General features: G+C 38.4%; 1 protein-coding gene across 3 annotated transcripts in view; it reads left to right on the top strand.

The window, feature by feature from the left end:
* Positions 1 to 23,093, top strand: part of htk (hat-trick) — a 564,009-nt gene that overhangs the window by 25,974 nt on the left and 514,942 nt on the right. For all 3 annotated transcript variants that reach the window (XM_067137785.2, XM_067137784.2, XM_067137786.2), the window contains exon 2: positions 12,733 to 12,794. In XM_067137785.2, coding sequence (XP_066993886.2) covers positions 12,762 to 12,794 — 33 coding nt within the window. In that variant the 5' untranslated portion in view covers positions 12,733 to 12,761. The remainder of the gene's footprint in view (positions 1 to 12,732; positions 12,795 to 23,093) is intronic.

The raw sequence follows: 23,093 nt of genomic DNA, 5'->3' as shown, positions 1-23,093 counted from the left end.
AATGTACGAGACGCCACATTGGGTGCAAGTGAGTCTGTAAATGCCTCATCATCATCTAAAGGCTTCGCCTTGTCGCTGCAACCATTGATCTCTACTCTCTGCGATCCTTTTCATCTCTCCATAACCTTGGCATCCCATCATCTCAACTACTTCTTCAATGATCTTCTTCCGTGTTTTCCCTCTGCCTTTCTTTCCCATCACCTTGCCTTCGAACAAGTTATTATGGCGGAGAATGTGACCGGAAACTGATGCTTTTCTCCTTTTTATCGTTGTTATTAAATGTCTCTGGGTGTTTATTTCTCTAAGCACTGCTTCATTAGTTTTCTTCTCAATCCAGCTAGTTCTTGTCATCTTCCTCCATAGCCACATTTTCACTGCCTCTAGTCGTTTCACGTCCTCCTTCAAGAGAGTCCATCCTTCACAGCCGTATAGCAGCACACTCCAAATGAACGTTTGATGAATAATTTCTTTTGTTCAGTATTTAAGGATTTATTAGTTAAGAGCTGCTGCTTCTCCTCAAAGGCTTTCTTACACAGGGACATCCTTCTTTTTATTTCCACTGTGCATCTGTTGTCATCGGTAATAACTGATCCTAAGTAGCAGAACTTGTGCACCTGTTTTATTAAAATATTTCCAATTCTGAGCTGTGCCTCTGGCTTCATTTTAGATTTGCTTACAACCATAACATTAGTTTTATTTACATTAATGTTAAGTTGAGCATGATTTGCATGTTCTTCTCATTGTCAGCCAGAAGTGCAATATCGTCGGCAAATCTAATACAGTGTACAGTTGTTCCATTTATTTTAATGCTAGGTGTTTTGGATTTACACTGACTGACAGAGCAAATGCAACACCATGAAGGAGTGGTCAGAACTTTATGCCAATTGCAGGGTAGACTGACGTCACTGAGGTATGCTCATGATGTGAAATGCGCCGCTGTGCTGCGCACGTAGCGAACGATAAATGGGACACGGCGTTGGCGAATGGCCCACTTCGTACCGTGATTTCTCAGCCGACAGTCATTGTAGAACGTGTTGTCGTGTGCCACAGGACACGTGTATAGCTAAGAATGCCAGGCCGCCGTCAACGGAGGCATTTCCAGCAGACAGACGACTTTACGAGGGGTATGGTGATCGGGCTGAGAAGGGCAGGTTGGTCGCTTCGTCAAATCGCAGCCGATACCCATAGGGATGTGTCCACGGTGCAGCGCCTGTGGCGAAGATGGTTGGCGCAGGGACATGTGGCACGTGCGAGGGGTCCAGGTGCAGCCCGAGTGACGTCAGCACGCGAGGATCGGCGCATCCGCCGCCAAGCGGTGGCAGCCCTGCACGCCACGTCAACCGCCATTCTTCAGCATGTGCAAGACACCCTGGCTGTTCCAATATTGACCAGAACAATTTCCCGTCGATTGGTTGAAGGAGGCCTGCACTCCCGGCGTCCGCTCAGAAGACTACCATTGACTCCACAGCATAGACGTGCACGCCTGGCATGGTGCCGGGCTAGAGCGACTTGGATGAGGGAATGGCGGAACGTCGTGTTCTCCGATGAGTCACGCTTCTGTTCTGTCAGTGATAGTCACCGCAGACGAGTGTGGCGTCGGCGTGGAGAAAGGTCAAATCCGGCAGTAACTGTGGAGCGCCCTACCGCTAGACAACGCGGCATCATGGTTTGGGGCGCTATTGCGTATGATTCCACGTCACCTCTAGTGCGTATTCAAGGCACGTTAAATGCCCACCGCTACGTGCAGCATGTGCTGCGGCCGGTGGCACTCCCGTACCTTCAGGGGCTGCCCAATGCTCTGTTTCAGCAGGATAATGCCCGCCCACACACTGCTCGCATCTCCCAACAGGCTCTATGAGGTGTACAGATGCTTCCGTGGCCAGCGTACTCTCCGGATCTCTCACCAATCGAACGCGTGTGGGATCTCATTGGACGCCGTTTGCAAACTCTGCCCCAGCCTCGTATGGACGACCAACTGTGGCAAATGGTTGACAGAGAATGGAGAACCATCCCTCAGGACACCATCCGCACTCTTATTGACTCTGTACCTCGACGTGTTTCTGCGTGCATCGCCGCTCGCGGTGGTCCTACATCCTACTGAGTCGATGCCGTGCGCATTGTGCAACCTGCATATCGGTTTCAAATAAACATCAATTATTCGTCCGTGCCGTCTCTGTTTTTTCCCCAACTTTCATCCCTTTCGAACCACTCCTTCTTGGTGTTGCATTTGCTCTGTCAGTCAGTGTAAACATTTTCATGGCCTCTTCAGTGTACAGATTAAATAGAAATGGTGATAAGGAACACCCCTGTCTTACTCCTTTCCTGATTCTCACCTTGCATACTTTATCATTACTTTCGATGTTTATTCTTTGATTGATGTAGAGGTTAAGTATTGCTTTTCTGTCTTTCCAGTCCAAATGAATGTCCTTCATAATTTCGAACAGCCTTTTCCAATGAACATTGTCAAAAGCTTTTTCCAGGTCTACAAAAGCTATATATGTATTTCTGTTAAGCTCCAGTCTTCTCTCCAAGATGGTTTTAAGTGCTATAATAGCTTCTCTTGTTCCTACTCCTTTCCTGAACCCAAACTGATCATCATCTAGATTCTGCTCAATTTTCATTTTGATTCTGTTTTTTAATACGCATGTGAATATTTTTGCTGCATGTGAAACAAGACTTAGTATTCTGTAATTGGAGCATTCTGTTGAATCTCCTTTTTTGTGCAGAAGTACTGCTTTGCTTTCAACAAAATCCTCTGGCATATCTCCGTTTTCATAGCAGTACTGGATGATTTTGAAGAGTTCATCCTTCAGCTTTTTTCCAGAGTTTTTCCACAGTTCAGCAGGCAGTTTGTCTGGTCCATGAGCCTTGTTCTTTTTCAGCTGTTGCAGTGCTGTTTCGAATTCACTTCTCACTATGGGAAGACCTTGTTCATCTTGTGAAACCTGGTCTTGTTTTATGATGTACTCATCTACATTGTCAATTTCTTCTCCATTATAGGCTATAGATCCTCCAAATACTCTTTCCATCTCTTCATTACCTCCTCATCTTCTATTAAGACTTCCTTCCGTATCTTTTATTACACTGGATTTCATTTTAGCCTTGAATTGTGTTCTTTTTACTTGATTGTATGCTCTGTCAACATTTCCAATTTTCATATCATGTTCTATGCTTTTACCTGAGTAAATGTTATTGTTTGAATTGACTGTGTTGTGATTAAAAAATAATTTTTGGTTTGTGTTTGTTCTAAAGGCTATGCAAGTGTTTTGGTCTTTTAGGGTTTTCAAAATTTGGTAAATGTGTGGTTTGTTGTAAGTGGAAGTAATACAATTAGTTTTTTTTTTTTCGGTCTGTCAGGGATGAGGTTAGTTGTTAATTTGAGTTTTATTTTGTTGATTAAATTGTTAATAGTTCCTGGTTTATATCCATTAATTTTTGCCAAGTCTTTTATGTAATTGAGTTCATCTTTTAGGTTTTTAGGTGATAGAGGGATTTTTAAAGCTCTGTAAATTAAACTACGGATTTTGGATGTAATGAAGTATTTTTTATTGTTATTGCGTGTGGGTTGGTTTTCTATAAATTTGGAAGTCAAAGTTATCATTATTAAGTGTTACTGTGATATCTAGGAAATTTATGGATTTATTGATTTCATCTTCCCTGGTGAATTTTATATTTTTGTCTAGGTCTTTTAGGAAATTTTAAAATATTGTCACTGTTATTGAGTTCTTCATTAATAATTACAAAAGTGTCATCCACGTATCTGAGCCAAGGCTGGGGCCTTTTATATTTGTTGATATTTTATGATCTAAGGAATGTAAGTATATGTCGGCTAAGATGCCAGATAAGGGGTCTCCCATAGCCAAACCATCCTGATGGTAAATTTTATCATTAAAAGTAATTTTTTTTTTTTTTAAACACAAAATTTAGGATTCTTAAATCTTCTATTTGAAGCTTGGCAAGTTTACTATGTTGACTGAGGTTGTCTTTGATGTTTACTGTTTCTTTGGTTGGTACATTAGAGTACATATTAGTAATGTCAAAAGAGCACATAATGTGGTTGGGTTGTAAGGAGAATTTTGTTAAAATATTGCAAAAGTCTACTGAATTCTTTAAAGGGAATTTATTATTAAAAATGTAATGTTTTTTGAGAAAATAGAGGATATATTTTGATGTTTTATAAGTCGGGCTGTTTCTACAATTGATTATTGGACGTATGGGAGTATTTTTTTGTGTGTGTAATTTTGGTAATGCTGTGGCTGTGGGAATAATGAGGTTCGTAAGGATTAGATTTTGTTCTTGCTCATTGAGTAAAAATGTAGAATTTTTTAAGTGTTTTTAAATTTCGCTGGATTCTTATTGTAGGGTCTTTTTTTTTACTATTGTGTATTCTTCATTTGAAAAAAATTTCTGTTTTTTAATATAGTCTTATTTAATAAAACCGTAGTTCGTCCTTTATCTGCTTTCTAAGACTGCCAGAATGAACAAAAATGGACCAAGGACAGAGCCCTGTGGCACACCAGTTGTAACTTTCTCTAAGTGAAGTACCTATTTTTAATTGAGACAAACTGATATGTTATTTAAGTATGACTTAATTATGTTCAGTGAGGGGTACTTGCCACCATATGTCTCAAGCTTTGCAAGTAAAATTTCATGATTAATAGAATCAAAAGCTTCACTTGGATCACCTAACAGCAAAGATATTGCCTGCTTGTTCTCGGAAGCTGTTAATATCTGATTAACAATTTCAAGAACAGCAGTAGTAGTACATTTACCTTGCCGAAACCCAAACTGATAGTCGGATAGGAGATTGTAAGTTTCAAAATAATTGCTAAGTTGATTGTACAAAAGTGATTCAAATATTTTAGAAATTATTGGAACAATTGAGACTGCACGATAGTTCTGAAGAAATTCTTTGTCCCCACTTTTAAATACTGAAATAACTTTAGAAATTTGAAGCAGATCAGGAAAAACTCCACTCTCTTAAACACTTGTTAAAAATAAAAGCTAGAGGTTCAGAAATCAAATGTATTATTTTTTTGATGGTATAGTTAGATAACCAATAACAATCCTTACTTTTAGAGTTTGATAATTTTAAGCTAATTTTAATTACTTTATCAGATGTGATTTCAACCCAATGGAAAGTGTTTCAGCAGGGGGGTTGACTGTGAAGAAAGTCACTTGCAGCTGCACCTGTTGCCTTAATTTGATCTCCAATTTATTTTACAGAGTTTTGGAAATAATTATTCAGTTCTTCTGGATCGAGAAATGTGACTTGAGTTCGAGTAGGGATGTTTTCTTGTACTATAACTTCCCATGCCGTCTTGCATTTGTTAGGTGCATTCTCGAAATAGTTTTCATAAGCTAAAGTTTTAGCATGGATAAGTTTTCTTTTGTGTAACTTTTTATAATTAAGATACCGGTAAGCTTTATACATGCCATTCTGCTCGGTATGCATGTGCATAATTTATTTATTTATTTATTTATTTATTTATTTATTTATTTATTTATTTATTTATTTATTTATTTATTTATTTATTTATTTATTTCCTTTGCATATGACATTACATATGAAATTAAATGTTGAAAGTACAGGGTAATAAAAACAAACTATTACAATTTAAATGTGGATTGCTCCACCAAGTTATGAGGTAGAATGCTCATAAGTAAGAACTGGGATTTTTATGTAGTATCAAGTGGCTTAATATGTACATAAATATGTAACAAAAAACACTAAAATATGTAGAATCAGCAAAATGTGTAATATATAATTAATATAAACTTACTATTTTGTCAGTTACAACACACTAAACACTCTTTATATTACATTTTGTAGCACAGTGAACAATTAAGTGTACTTCAGTATTCTTTGGAGTCATGTTATATGAATATATCACACACATACTCAATAGAAACTTATTATTTTCAACACTCAAAGCACGTTTATTCCTTAAATTTTGTAGCACAGTGAACTATGTATTTTTCGTTGTTCTCTGGGGTCATGGAAAGGCGTTTGTCACTAAGGACGTTCTTATATGCAGAGAAAGATCTTTCAGCATCACATGATATAACCGGGACAAATTGTAGGAGAGGAATTTTCGCTGGAGAAATGTCCTCGGGAGGATCGACGTCATCTCCGTTTAGAATTTGGCACACACACTGTGAAATGTTGAATAACCAGGATTTCTCTTCAACACTTTTTGCAATTTACTCAATACACTCGCACCAGTTTCCCCATGCACAGCACTTAAGTTTTTCAATAGCATCCTCTATGATGGCAATAGAATCTTGCAGTGGCAGTTCTGATGTTTCTAGATGTTTGATGCTTTCTGGAAGTCAGCAGAAGTTGCCCCTGATGTAGGTGATTGAGGAGACCACTTTGGAGTCACTAAAGGCAGTTTGTGATTCACTAATAGATCCAGCATTTTCAGGATCAAAAGAATCTACCACAGTCTTTATAGCATCTAGATGCTCACTGTAGAAGTTAACTGCTTCTATCCATGTCCCCCACCTCATTAACACTGGTTCCGGCAGCAGTGGTGTCTCTGGCAGTTGCTGTTTGTAAGATAGCACTCGTTGTGGAGCTTTTAGAAAAAAACCTTTTTTGTTGCTGAAATTAATCTATTCACTTGTGGAAACTTAGCTCTAATATCTTTGGCAACACTTTGCACTCCATGAGCCAAGCATGTAAAATGGAGCATATTGGTATAAAACACCTTCAAAGCTGTTGCAGCCTTAAGAATATATGCTGCAGCATCAGAATACATCACTAATACCTTTTCCTCTTTCATCTCAGTCAGCACAGCGTTCTTAATCCATCATTCACAAATCTCACAACAGAGTGATTTGTATAGTCTAGCCTTTTACAGTAGATGAAACACGGTTTTGAGGCGCTGTTAGGTTGTAGCTTCCCCACCACAAGATTTGCAATAAATCTACCGTTAGCATCTGTTGTTTCATCAACAGCAACCCATATGAAAGAATTTCCTATGTGCTGTCTTATGTTGTGCATTACCTCGTTGTAGCAGACTTGGAAGATAATTCTTGCGTAGTGTTGATTGGTTAGGAACATGTTGCCTGCAGTATTCTTCCAGAAAATATGTGAATTCAGGCACTTCAAGTTTATACCTTGGAATACTGGCTGCAGTCATTGCACTGCATGTCTTTATAAAAAGGGTTACTTGAAGGTGAAGGGTGTATCTGTGTTTAAAGGATTTGTTTCTTTTGTAGACCTAACTTGGTTTTTTTCTATGCAGAGCACTTCGTGCATGTTGCTCAAGCTGGGATTTCAGGGAACATGTGGTATGTTTGTTGCACGCTTGGCAAATCACTCCTTTGCCATCAGTTGCAAAGGACTCGTCAACTGCAATCCGTGATTTTTACATTGAAGCCAGCGAGGACGATACTGGTGCCATATTGACTCTAGAGGAAACTGATGTTCATGAACTATGTTCTTCAGCTGTTCAAAAGAAACTAAAACCTAATTGAGACATTTCAAAGGAAGACAGCTCTAAGAATAGATTTGAAGCGATTTGATTGTGGGTTTTGTCTGGTCCAGGTGCCATGTCTCTGCATACCGTGAATACGCTCTGCAACTCCCATAGGAATGCAAAGCACTAGAGGTGAAAAAGAGATTGTGTGGCTCTGCTTCGCACTTATTTGGAAGAAATGCAGAGTCGTATCTCCCAGAGCTGGATGTATCTGTGAAATGTGATGTGATGTGGTCTGCATTGACTGAAGGAATCGTAACTATGTCTCCAATAATGGAGATTTCGGGGAACAAGGGGCAGTTCTGTACTTCGGCCAAATAACACTTCCCCTCCTCTCTCCAGAGAGCCGAGACTTCTTCAGTCATAACATCTCGTGGCAGATTACAATGTTCATTGTTGCTGTCTAATAATTTAAAAATGGAAGAACCCATATCGTTTAAGAATGAGACGAAACATGTTCCAAGGTACGTTTGATATATTTTAATATTAAATAGTTTTCACTTCTAAAGTGAAGTGTGTTGATTGGGTGGCTCATTAAACCTAACTCTAATTCTTAATTTAAACTGTATCAATAGATCTATATGATGAAGTTCGTAAATTATATCAAAATTGTTTCCAGAGATCCGAAACATCCATATCCCATATATTTTCTGTGGTATTAATGTCAGACGAGTTCCCTGGTCACTGTAGTACACAAGTATAGTTTATTGTTGCTGCTGAATTTCTTCTCATTTTATGAAGTGTGACAAGGAGCAGAGTCTTACTGAAAAATCCACCACCATCTGGAAACCTTTCCTGCAGCTCGCAGAGAACTATCCTTTCTAAAGGTTTGGTGTACTGGTCTCTGTACTAAACTGGTCCAGGACCTTTGTGTTTTAAATACCCCTCAAATACCTCCTTCATATGATGTTTTATCTGTTGCAAATATGCTAATTTTGTTGGCACGTTCTTTGCTCGGCACTAATATGGAATCCTGTGCCCCTGCACTAGAAATAAACTTTTGTTGGAGAAAAGAACTTGCTTCTAATGTTCTATTGCCTAATCTTGATCACCATATGCCCACAGTAGAGGTTTCCTATGTATTTGTCTGTTAAAAGGTGTATTTATTGGAGGTTTGCTAGCTTCCGTTCTACCTGCTAGAGGTCGACAATAAACGTGTCATGTTATTCACTGCTTGGATGCCCAGTTCGCGAACCAGGTCCATGGCAGTGAGCCTGGATTGTAATTTGCTGCTTCTGAGGAGAAAGCTGTTATCAGTGGGTGTAGTTTTCAGTATTGCAGTATGCAGTATTCCTTTTTCTTGATTGAAATTGAGTTAATCTCTCTGTTTGATGGAAGTATTCTACAATAATGCTACATTCATTCACGGCTTCCTGCGAGTCTTATATTTCACAAGGTAAAGTCAGAATTCCTCTAAAGTAGGTACAACATGTGTGAATAAGTCATCACACAGAGCACTTGCTATTCAACAGCAAACAGTAGTAGAGAGGAAGTGCAGGATCTAATAAGCAATGTTGAGCATACTATTACCAACCATTGGGAAATTGATTAAAATGAACATTGTTCTGATTAATTTGTACAAAACTCTATATGTATGAAAAGCTTTGGCCATGTGATCAAGTTGCTTAAGAGAGTAAACGAAATCTGATGTGAAAGTTAAAACATGTAGAAAGTAACCCAATTGAAGGAGATTGGATTTTGTAATTAATTCATTGTAAGAAAAGGGTGTAGGCAGAAGAGACTACATTACAAGCTGTGAATGAAAGGGGGACATTTGATTCATTCAAAGGCTAAATAATAGTATAACATTGTATAATAAAAATTTGTGTGTATTGAGTGTAACTTTTTTGTTTTGTGCTTGCATTGTGGGGTTGTCTATAGATATTGTTCATAACTGACAATGAATTGGCTATTCTGTTTTAAAAAGGTTTGCTCTGTCCGTGCACAATATTTTTTGACAGTAAATATTTCTGTTGTTTTATGCGTACCTTACCCTCTCGTTTGTTTTTTCCCCAACTTGTTTCTGTCTCTGCAAATGATCAGGCAGAGCAGCTTTTGAAGTGAAGCTTCCACGGTGTGTAGAACTAGTTCTTTTTCTGGGTTGAATCGTGTTGTTTTCTGTGCATTCCGTGCAGTTTGCCTATGTTCAAATACATGACAGTATTCTTTGTCAAGGCGACTGAAATACCCCTACTCGATCCAAGGTAATCAGTTTCCCAGGCAGCAATCACACTGCGAGAGTGGTTCTTGACCTTTGCCTTATATATCCTACCCTACCTGGCTGGTTGTCTCGTGAGAATTGTGGAAAATAGGTGTCACAGCCAGGTAGTGTAATTGCTGATTTGCTGAATTGCTGATTTTATATCCTTGTTCTAAATTCATATTTTTCAGGTGTTTCTTGATTTCTATAGCCTCACGGATTTTCCTTTCCAAATTCCAAGGGATAGCAGCCATAGTATTGGTTGAGTGCGGATGTTACGTTTTCTATATCCTCTGTGAGTATGGTGTGTAAACGGAAGAAAGTGATTGTATCTATGGAAGACAAGTTAAGTGCGTTAATGAGACTGGACAAAGGGCAAACTTTTCAAAAAGTGACTTCAGATTATGGTGTTGAACGTGTTACAGTGGGAGACTGGAAAAAAAAAAAGAGGGAAGAAATTGAAAAGTGGTGCTTTACCAGAGGAATAAGTGATGCACCGAAAATTAGGAAACGAGTGAAAAATATGAGTACAAAAAAGTGAGTGAAGTACTATTTCTTTGGTTCACTCAAAAGCGGGAAAATGGCTTGCCAATATCTGGGCCCCGTTCTGCAAGAGAAGGCAGTGTATTTCCAGGAGTTTAGTGAAGGTGACCCTAATTTTACTGCCAGTGCTGGGTGGCTTGATCGGTGAAAAATAATGGTACGCCATTAGGCAGCTTAATATATATGGAGAAAAACTGTCAGCTAAATCCAGTGAGGTTGTGAAATTTAAAAGGAATTACAAGAAATAATTCTTACTAAAGGATTAATTGGTGATCAGATTTTTAATTGAGATGAGACCGGGCTAATTTTCAGGATGCTGCCATCAAAAACTCTTGCAGCCCAGGCAGAAATGTCTGCACCTGGCTACAAGTGTAGTAAGGAAAGGGTTACTGTTCTTGCCTGTAGTAATGTTACTGGGAAATTAGAAGCAAAGTTGCTAATGATCGGTGAAAAAGAAGCCTGGGGCATTTAAAAATATTTTTTGTTAATGCTCTTCCAGTCCATTACACCAATCAGAAGGCTGCCTGGATGTCTGCTGACATCTTTAAAGACTGGTTTTTTACACAGTTTGTTCCATATGTAGAAAAATTTCTAGTTCAAAACAATCTCCCTAGAAGAACCCTTCTACTAGACAACTGTCTATCACACACAAATGAAGAGCAACTTAGAAGTGCTAACATCAGAGTCGTGTTCCTCCTAACATGACATCATTATGCCAGGCCAATGGACCAAGGTATGCTGGAAACATTGAAGAGGAAATGTCGGCAGAAACTTCTTTATCCCTGAGAGAGGAAAGGGACAATATCAACGAAATGATAGAAACGTTAAAATGAATCAACATGAAAGACGTAGCATACTGGGTAGCGCAGTCTTGAAGATTTTAAATTTATTACAAGTTGCTTTATGTTGCACTGACAGACAAGTGTTATGGCAACGATGGGACAGGAAAGGGCTAGGAGTGGGAAGGAAGCAGTCGTGGCCTTAATTAAGGTACAGCCCTGGCATTTTCCTGGTGTGAATGGGGAAACCACGGAAAACCATCTTCATTGCTGCTAGTGGTATTCAAACCCACTCTCTCCCGAATACTGGATACTGGCCACACTTACGCGACTGCAGCTATCGAGCTCGGTCTTGGGAAGAAGTTGAAACGATGACATTAGCAAAGTCTTGGAACATATTGTTGAGTGAGGTTGAACACTGAGAGGAGGTGGTACAAGATGACACGGAAAACATTGTTCCCTTACTGAATTGCAGTCCTGGCTGTGAGGATGCTATACTCAAGATGTAAGTAGTGTGCACAAGATCAGCTGTTTGAACTAACTGACCCTGATATTATTGATTTTATGAATGCTAACGAAAATAAGGACAATGGAGAAGAACAAGCCATTGAAGAACAAAAGGAGAAAAGGATGACTCACAGTGAAGGATTAAGTGTATTGGAAATGTCATCAGCTTATGTTGAACAACAGCTGGAAGCAAGTGCAATGGAGGTGTTGCTTTTTCGTCAATGGCGGGATCTCACAGCAAGAAAACGCGAATCAATAGGCAAGGAGACATTATTGACAAGTTGTTGGTAAGATGTTTGCAATGTTTTCATTCAATACTGCATGTACTGTACAATTGAATTCATAATTCAATAAAAAAAAGTACTGCAAAACTTGTCATTGTTTCAGTAATACAGTATAGCCATCATGTTTGTTTTCAAAGTTAATCTCTATTATCAAGCATTTTCGGTGATTCTATGTACTCCAGGTCTCGTTTAGGTCGGATAATCAGGACTGTGCTGTATAATGAAATTTTATCATATTATTTTTTACGTAGTATTCTTTGTCTGGCTACTCATTTCTGCCACCTGGCTGATGAAAATTTTTCCAGAGAACACTGACCTGTATGGTTTTGCTACTGTACCTGCTTCAGTGGAACAAGGTTCATAAGATTTAGGATTATACGACCCAGCAGCAGTCAATAGAAAACAGTCCTGTAGCCAGTCAGTAGAAAACAGTCCTGTAGCACGTAAAGCAGCATTAATAGAAAATAGAGGAATTACTTGTAATTTTATTGCCACTGCAAATCTAATGCACATTCTAGATATTACACCTTTTAGTCACAATTTGTCACATTGGGGCTCCTCTTCTAGAAAGAATATTAGATAAATTTTGAGGTGTTAGAAATGTCGGGAAGGAGTTTTTGCATAAAAATACAGAATGGTGTTTGCCAAACGCATAATAGATAATCGTTATCTATTTACTTTTATTCTGACAACATATCAGTTATTAGAAAATATAGTGTTCTTATTGGGTAGTGTAAATATTTTCTCTTTTCCATTGAGACAGTGTGGATGTAGTATCAGTTGACAGTTGATTTCTGTAAAATACATCTGGGTTCTTTTTCCATAGTAGAAATATATGTGATAAATGAAAATGGAATAAGATACCTACTGGTACTCTGAATATTTCCTCTTGAAATGTCAGTGTATCCTCATGGCTCTTTTTATGATTGCAGTGTGATGACCTGTGAGATCTCTCTACTTAATGCATCAGTGGATTAGGAAGCAGGGAATTATGGTATGTATTATTTATTGACCTATCTTGTTAATATTTGATTAAAATGTAATGGTGGCCTTATCATGTAGGTTGTTTTTTAATTAGTACAGAGTATGGAGTGATTTATAACTGACTTCGTGTGAAAATTCTTAATTTTGTTCATAATGGTTTCAAGTATCCTGTGCTTAGAGTTGAAACTGCAGGATTGACAAATTACCAAATATTATTAAAAGTTACAAAATTCTTATGTAATTCATGTATTTGTAGAGCTTCTGTACGAAACAAATAATAATTCGAAACTGATCTTGAGCTCGTACTTGATCAAATGGGAAGATAGGGGCATCATTATTACATTAAATTTCCACTTTATGAAATCATGAACAAGATATGTCATGTAAGATTGAATAATTGTCAAGTTTTCTTTCAAATGAAGGATTGCAACACTTAAACAGTGATTTTGTTCTAGATTCCATAAAATGCTTTATAAAAACGTTATTTCCTCCTGCATATTCAGTAAATCGACCAAACAGTAACGGATTCTTCGATCAAAAGAATTAATTTCAACAGGTGAAATGCAAATGTTTTAAAATAAATTAGAATATTTAATGGAATTGATTGGCAGTCTTTTGAATTTAAATGTATATTTATCTGTACTTGTATCAACATTTCCCCCTCTTTTCTAAGGCTAAAAACAGGTTGGAGTTGTTTATCTCGCCATGCACCTCATCTAAGCACAACGTACTGAAGCATTTCTTCTCACCATTTAATGTATTGAGTAATAATATTTATTCAGTAAGCGAGTTGATTTCGGGGAACTGTATTACCATAATATTGAGATGCTTACAAACTGGTGGTGATTTTTCTGCAAGTAACACAGTGGAGTACAAGAAGAAAATACAGTGTGCATTCAGTCACTGAGGAACGAATCTAATAGGGAGAATTCTGTAAATTTTATCAGGAGCTTAAAATGTTCTCAGATGTGATGAATATTTCAACATGTCTGAGTCGACGTTGAATTATATATTGAAGCTAATTGAACCTTATCTTCTTCTACTCATGCTTTCAGTAATTCTACTCAATCAAACTGGATGAGAAATAACAATTCTTTGACTAAATACAATGTGTTGTCCAAAAAGTTTAAACAACTACTTTGTAAACTAAAAATACTGCAACTGCTGTTACTACTACTGATGATGATACCAAGTTTTCTTGAACTTGGTTAATCAAATAAGACATACAAACTATGAGAAACTTCAAGTAATTAGATGCACTGACATTCTTTATTAATTTCATTTGTATTAGTGGTTAAGTTTCAGTACGATTCATTTCCCTCCTATGTACCCTGAAATGGTACTTCGGGTGTCCGGGGTTTAGTTGAATATCTTTGGTATGGCATAAGAAACCACCCACTGGCTAAGTACTCAAAGTGATCACAGAATCATAAGTTTTTCAAACTGTTTAGGTGCAGTTAACAAACATACTCTACCTAAATGCTTGTTTTGGTCAGAAACAATGTATTTTAATTATGAACACCTTTCTTTTGTTCTGCAGGCAGTTAGGTGTGCCATTGTAAATTAAATTTATTGAAATAGGAGCATATACAAAACACGGTGATGATAGAGCTTTCTGGAGCTCAGTAATTTACATATTACTGGAAAAGCATGCACTAAATATCCCTGCTGAAGAATTTCTCTTCAGTAAGAACATATGTCTTCTTTGGTGATGAGGTGTACCATTTGTTAAAGAATTTGTTGAAACCATATGTTCCCAAACATCTAGATGAAGAAAAGGACCTCTTTAATAAGAACAGTCGACAGCGCGAAAAACCGTGGAATGCATCTTCGGAATACTATCCGCGAAATGAGATTATTGCACAAAGCAACGGAAAAGTCCTAGAATCGCAGAGCGTATTCTTAAAGCTATTTGATTTCTCCATAATACAGTAATTGATAGGGGCTGCCTGGTAAAGGGGGGCTCAATTTGCCCGGAAGGACGTGGGTTCGAATCCCCGTCATGAAGTCTTAAAATTTAACAAAAAAGATTTCCTCTTCCGGAGGTGCTTATGGCCCTGAGGTTCACTCAGCCTACACAAAAAAAGAGTACCAGGTTAATTCCTGGGGGCAAACGCGGCCGGGCATAGAGCTGACCACTCTACCCCATCAAGTGTACGAGTTTATGGATAGTGGAAGCCTTTACCTTCCACCCTTCCAAGGGCCTTCATGACCTGTACGGAGGTGACTTTACTAAGCTTTGCTTTTACAGTAATTGATAGAGAGAATAAAAAGACATTGAAGAGATCCTATCCTCCAGTGGGATGTTGAGAGTTTGAATATTCAGAGGATTTCAACAGTTGATTCTGCTGGAGTGAGAAATATGTGTAAAGGCTATTTTGTTATTTATTTTCTGTATTTATTTATGTATTTACTTATGATCAGCAACAGATGCTTCCATGGCTCAGGCGTAGCGGGCCGGCCTCTCACCGCTGGGTTCTGTGGATCAAATCCTGCTCACTCAATGTGAAATTTGTGCTGGACAAAGCAGAGGCGGGACAGGTTTTTCTCAGGGTACTCAGGTTTTCCCTGTCATGTTTCATTCCAGCAACACTCTCCAATGACATTTCGTCTGTCATTCATTAACAACTGCCCCAGAGGAGTGCGACAGGCTTTGGCAGCAGGCACAATTCCTATCCTCACCGCTCCTCCTGACCCGGTTGAATGACTGGAAACAGGCTGTGGATTTAAATTCATTTTCATGATCAGCAACAGCATAGTGCTGAATTGCAAATATCCAATGGTGAAGTAATGTGATGCATTGGACCTAAATGACTACAGAATTGACGCTGTGTGTGTTCATGTCATTAACTTATTCTTCTTTCCTGTTATCAGTCAATACTGATCTGCATTTAGGGCAGTCGCCCAGGTTTGAGATTCCCTATCTGTTGTTTTCCTAGCCTTTTTAAAAATTGTTCAATAAATTTCCAATTTCTGGAAATATCTCCCTCGGTAAGTTATTCCAATCCCTAACTCCCCTTCCTATAAACAAACATTTTCCCCAGTTTGTCCTCTTGAATTCCAAATTTATCGTCATATTGTGATCTTTCCTATTTTTACAGACGCCCCTCAAACTTATTTGTCTACTAATGTCATTCAACGCCTTCTCTCTGCTGACAGCTCGGAACTTAGTCAAGCAGCTAGTCTTCTTTCTCCCAGTTCTTCCTAGCCCAAACTTTGCAACATTTTTGTAATGCTACTCTTTTGTCAGAAATCACCCAGAACAAATCAAGCTGCTTCTCTTTGCATTTTTTCCACTTCTTTAATGAGGTAATCCTAGTGATGGTCCCATACACTGGAGCCATACTCTAGTTGGGGTCTTACCAGAGACTTACTAGCCCTTTCCTTTACATCCTTACTACAACCCCTAAACACCCTCATAACCATGTGCAGAGATCTGTATCCTTTATTTACAATCCCATTGATGTGAATACCCCAATAAAAATCTTTCCTTATATTAACATCTAGATACTTAAAATGATCCCCAAAAGGAACTTTCACCCCATCAAACAGTAATTAAAACTGAGAGGACTTTTCTTATTTGTGAAATTCACAACCTGACTTTTAACCCTGTTTATCATCATACTATTGCCTGCTGTCCATCTCACAACATAGAGGTCATGTTGCAGTTGCTCACAATCTTGTAACTTATTTATTACTCTATACAGAATAACATCATCTGCAAAAATCCTTACCTTTGATTCCACTTCTTTACTCATATCATTTATATACAGTATATAAGAAAACAAAGGTCCAGTAATATTGCCTTGACGAATTCCCCTCTTAATTATTACAGAGACGGATAAAACTTTGTCTACTCCAATTCTTTGAGATCTATTTTCTAGAAATAATGCAGCGCATTCAGTCACTCTTTAGTCTAGTCTAATTGAACTCATTTTTGCTAGTAGTCTCCCATGATCCACCCTATCAAATGCTTTAGGCAGGTCAATCGCGATAGTCTATTTGACCTCCTGAATCCAAGATATCTGCTATATCTTGCTGGAATCCTACAAGTTGAGCTTCAGTGGAATAACCCTTCCTAAAACCGAACTGCCTTCTGTCGAACCAGTTATTAATTTTGCAAACATGTGTAATATAATAAGAGAGTGCCTTCCCAAAATTTGCATGCAATGCATGTCAAACTTACTGGCCTGTAATTTACAGCTTGTCTATCACCCTTTCCTTTATACACAGGGGCTACTATAGCAACTCTCCATTCATTTGGTATAGCTCCATCATCCAAACAACCAAATAAGTACTTCAGATATGGTACTATATCACAACCCATTGTCTTTAGTATATCCCTCGAAATCTCATCAATTCCAGCTGCTTTTCTAGTTTTCAACTTTTGTATCTCATTGTAAATGTTATTGTTATCATATGTGCCCGTTCACACGTCCGCGACAGCTTTCAAAATGGCGCCGACTGAGGGTATGGGCCATTTAATCTATAGCAAGCAAAGAATTGACACCAGTTGCGATGACACAGAAGGCCACACACGTCATGGAACGGTCAAGTGTTGAGGGTGAAACGGACAGTGGACTGTCTACTGTATTGTTTTACAAAAAAAAAAAACTTGATTGTTAAGAAAACTCCATCTTAAATTTTCTCAATGGAGATTGAGGACGGAATTACCGACCGCGGTATAATTCTTTTAGGAATAACAAAGGATCTAAAGATATATTAAAAGAAAAAGCATCGGAAACGACAGGAAACAAGTCAAATCACCGAAAAATAGCATAGTTGACTCGAGATATTAAGAAGGAATCGCCTACAAGAGCTACGAGATACGCGTGGGTGGATACTCAGCGCAGTGATCTATAGTCTGCAAAGGGAGACCAAGCCAACATAAAAAGGATCACACACAAGAAGAGAAACATCTCCAATGATTGAATCAGAATAAAAATAAGTTTTCCTCAAGATCTACAAGAAGGGCAGACAGAGAATAGATGCACTGAAATCATTACCAACGAAATCGAGGATACGTCGGAGAGCCACGAAAGAAATAATAAAATTAAGGATTACAGACGTCAAAAAAGAATTGTATAATGGCTGTACACTGCACTATAATCATTAATTTAGATGCTGACAAGAGGACCATGAGGATGATGTGCTAAGTACACATGATGGACCAAGCTAGGGACCAGTACATCTTGCTATACGACCGAGCCATGATGAGGAAGGCGACGGGAAACCATCCGACCGAGCCATGATGAGGAAGGTGACGGGAATCCAGACAGCACTTCCGTGATGAAGAAGCGGATGATGTACCAGATGTCCAACCCATGACCTAACCGAAGACCCAACTACATCCATTTGGGAGCAGAACAGCTGGACCAGGGACAACCATGAGCGAGCTAAGTCATTTACAATATTTAATCGCATAATTTTGGTTTGCCTACACATGTACCTTAGGTATGTGCCGATGGGCCAATTAGAGACCGATACATAAGAAATGCAAGTGAATGTTACCAACGAAGTGTGAGATACTTAAGTCCGTAGTTACATGATCTAGCAATATAGCAGTAGTTTCTGATGTAATGGATATATACGTCATCGTATATCGGTCAAAATACACGTATGTAGCGTGAGGTTAGAAAAAGAAGTTTGGAAACAGCTGATCATAATGACATACTGGCAGATTACAGAGATTTCATAGTGGTAAAGCTACAAGTCGACGTCACGATTGGTTGCGCACGGTGTAAAAATAAACAGATGGAATCACGCATTGTTTTGCTTCACAATAAGGGCATTGAACTCAATCATAGGTTATGAGATATAGCAACTTTTAAATGTTGTTTTAAGAAACAGTGTGTTGACATGGTCGTGTGTTTGGGAACGCGATGAGTTATTATTGAGGCTACGATGTTAAGATATTATATGGATGTTGAAATAAGGTTACGATTGTGCTAACTGGAGGAAAGGTATGAGTTATATAGTGATATGAGAAGTTTTATTCGCACTACGCAGGGGCCATTGAGTGCCTGCAGTTCAAGATATGCCACACTACATTTTTTTTAGATTCGTATACGTAAGATTGCCCACACCGCTGGAGCGACCTAAGCCAAGGTATGAACAGAATATACTATTGTAGAAGTATGCTTGTGACGGAATCGTATGTCAACTTTGGATGTGTTGTAATGAATATCGGAATACAACGATACGTTTGATAGCTGTATTTAACCAAATGCATTCACGACACCGATATATATGAGAGTATGTTTCTGAACACCGCGGCATAGCGCTTGCATAGTAACTGCGTATGAATAAAGTAGCTTGCATTGAAGTAGAATGTTATGGAATATAACGAAGGAAAGGGACATTGAACCTAAAAGGACATGTGTATGACAGCCAAAGATTGTTGAAATTAGTTAGATAGCTAAAGATTAACATATTCTCTGTTTGAACTTACATTTTCTCAACGAACTACAGCTAGGGAAAAGCTAGAATAGGAGCCATATTTAACAGGCACTAGGAACGAATGCTTTAGTTCGTAAGTAGTTATCCATGCACAACGAGAACGTAGCAACAAAAACATGAGTTCGGATTTACTTAGATTTATTTAGATTTACTCAGATTTATTCGGATTTACTCAAATTTATTCAGATTTACTCAGATTTATTTAGATTTATTCAGATTTATTCATACAGACTTGTTCATATGGAATTGTGCATTTAAGTTCACTCATATGGATTCATCCAGTTAAATTTACGCATCTAGATTTACTTATTTCAGTTTGCTTATATGAATTTACTTATCAGTGACTCGTCATTGACTGAGCATTAGCTACAATTTACCATGTGATGTTCTCAACGCTCAATTCTAATTGGATCGGCGAGTAAATATATCCGTGATATACAGTTCAGTCCTCCGATTTAAAAATGATGTTTTGGTTCAATTTAAGGTTGAACTTATTAGTGGACTTGAGATACACTTCGGCTTAACATTGTGTCTGTGAGACTTGTTTAATTAGTCTTAAAGCAAATGAGCTATCGTAACAAGTTGATTGTGTTGGTATTACACCTATGTCTCAACTGCAGTATGGACCTTAGATGTCCAGTGATCTATTGTAAATATGTACATACTCAATTTTTACTTCACGAAGGAACTGATCTTCATAGTTTAATACTGGATATTGTTTCCCTTTCTACGAGCCAGCGCTGACTCATAATCCATACTTCTTTTTACGCAATTCCAAATAATGCCTCGCATAAAATGCCAATTTAATAATCCAATATTTTATCAATAAATATCTTATTTATTTTCTACAATTGTATGTGTCATGAATTCTTCCATTGCAGCCTAGTTCATAAGTTAGTTGCTAGCTAAGAGAAGTATTCCATTTAATCATGACCAGTTCTCACGTAGTCAAATATTCAGATAAAATTTGTCGACGGTTACTACTATTACGTCGTGAGTTTCTATAGGCGTCACCCGTGAGTTGATAATCTCTTCGTACTCACGTTAAGCGTATCCTGTAGTAAGATTACATGTCTTACTTGCCATTAGAAAACCCTGAGGTATCCGCTGAGCGACCCCATTTCGTCTGACTAGGCTGCCCAACGACTAGTTGAAATGGAGGTATCGGGTAAAGAATGTAACGTTCGAAAAGACGCAGTTGTTACACATATGAAAATTTTAGTACTTCTTTAGCATTAGTCTTCTCCTCTATCTGGACATTGTAACCAACAATCTTTGCATACTGCTGACTGAATACTTCTGCCCTTCGAAGATCCTCACCTACACACTCTCCTTGTTCATTAATTATTCCTGGAATGCCCTTCTTGGAACCTGTTTCTGTCTTAAAAGTACCTATTCATACTCTTCCATTTTTCGCTAAAATTTGTATGACTGCCAGTTATGCTTGCCATCATGTTATCTGTAGCTGCCTTCCTTGCTAGATTCAATTTTTTAGTAAGTTCCTTCAATTTCTCCTTACTTCCACAGTCATTTCTAACTCTTATTTCTTTCCCATCTCCACCTCCTTCTTCGTCTCTTTATTTCTCTATTATAATAATGGGGGTCTTTACCATTCCTTACTGCACAGCTGTGAGATAACGGGTGCGAATCCCACTGTCGGCAGCCCTGAAGATGGTTTTCCCATTTTCACACCACAGAAATGCTGGGGCTGTACCTTAATCAAGGCCACGGCCGCTTCCTTTCCTCTCCTAGGCCTTTCCTGTCCCATCGTCGCCATAAGACCTGTCTGTGTTGGTGAGACGGGCCTCTAGTTTTTTCAATCACTTTCTGAATCACCTATCCTTCCCATATTAGCTTACTTGCCATTTGTTGGTCATGCTTGCTGTCACTCGCATTTCCTTTCCAATTGACGTTTCCTAAATTCAGATCTCCACTGTAATCATATTCCTTTCCATGTCGTTTCCCATGTAGCTGATTATCTTATCAAATAATTCTGAATCAGTGTCAGCGCTGCCCTTTTCCGGTCTGTATACTCCAAAGACATCAAGATGCATATTATCTTTAGAAATGAGCATTACACTTAGAATTTCATGTTTGTCATCTTTAACATTTTCGTAGCTTACAAATTCTTCGTTCACTAGAATGAATACTCCTCCTCACACTATTCCTATCCTATCTCTACGGTATACACTCCAGTTCCGTGAGAATATTTCTGTATCCATTATATCATTTCTCACCCATGATTCATCAACTCCTGTTACAATATCTGGTAAGTATATATCTGTTAAATTACTTAATTCTATTCCTTTCTTTAGATTACTTCTACAGTTCAACACTAACATTTTCATGTCAACCCTGCTTGACTTCCAGATTTCTGTACCCTTATCAGCGCTCCCTAGACCACCCAGTTTCCCTGAATGTACCTTGCTATTACCCTTCCAAACAAATTCCTAACTTATACTTACTACTGCGGTTTAAGTGTAGGCCATTTGAGCACAGATCCCTATGTCCTACCCATCCATTAGGATCTAGAAATTTCACTCCTTAGTCTCCTTTAAATCCCCAATCACCCTCCAGTCAGTATTCCATTGATAACAATCTCCGCTTCCTTAACCCTCTTAGTGCCGGCTGCCTTACTGCCATGGTTGCTAAGATTGCCAGAGAGAAAATGTCTATTATGCAGCACTAAAAATAAAAGCATATCCTATCCGCAATTTTCAAGATAATTCATTGTAGTTTTCATTTTCTTGTAGCCAAGTGATCCCTCTCTTCACTCATATTAACATTACGAAAATAATTCATACTGCCGAGTAAAAAAAAATTAAATTTGATCATGGAATGTTTAAAAAATTGAAAAATTTAAATTTGGATCTCAGTACATCCTAGTGTTTTGATCTCCCCTAAATTTGGTATTCCTGTGCACACTGATGCATTGTTTACTAGTTTGTAAAATATCAAGGTTTTAAGAATAATAGTTCTTCTAAAAATTGATTAAAATACCAACTTGGTCTAGCATCAGGAGGTGGTGCACATTTAGGGCCAGGCGTCTCAAGGAATGCAGGAGAGGGTTGAAATTGTACGTCGTGATCGGACTGAATTTCACGGAAATCGGGAATCTGGTCATCATCGTCATTACTGTCTCCATCAACTCCATCATTATTTCAGTCGCTATTATTACCGTCTGAATCGAAAATTTCATGCATCCGTCACACGAATAAGTCAGATAACATCACCACTATCGTCATTGTTTGAAACGTCACCGGCATTATCATCACTCTCGGTATCATCTGGATCTTCGCCTGACTCAATATAATCAGGATGATCACTCAATTAACATACGGTACTGTACCAAATTGTCATAAATTTCAAACACAATGTGAGAACTAGTCGCCATTATTATGAACACATGGTCTACAGGTACGCGTCAAACAGCTGAAATAGAAAAATATCATACCATCAACACATGTCACCCAGAGATTCTGGTGGTAGATTCAGAAACTATGTAATATCTGCTACAGAGTGATGCTGACTGGAGCTGCCATATGCCAGATACGTGCAAACTGTTATGGCTTACATAGACAGCTGCAATATGGAGCGCGATGGTGCTCCTGGCACTTTTCGCTAGCCTACAGGGGAGCGTGATCGCGCTCCTCGGCACTTTAAGAGTTAAACTTCATCCTGCTCCATTTACCAGATCCCACATATCCTCATGTATGTTGGTACTTATACCAGCTTGCCTTACGTTGTTGGTACCAATTTGAAACACTACCCCCATCTTCTTCCCCTCCTCCTTCTCTTCTACTTTCCTCAACATCTGCCTCAGCCTAATTCCTGGATAACACTCAACTCT

The sequence above is a fragment of the Anabrus simplex genome, chromosome 1 (assembly GCF_040414725.1).
Source record: "Anabrus simplex isolate iqAnaSimp1 chromosome 1, ASM4041472v1, whole genome shotgun sequence".
NCBI lineage: Eukaryota > Metazoa > Arthropoda > Insecta > Orthoptera > Tettigoniidae > Anabrus > Anabrus simplex.
Note: the sequence above shows the minus strand (reverse complement) of the source record. Positions and strands in the feature narration are given on the sequence as shown.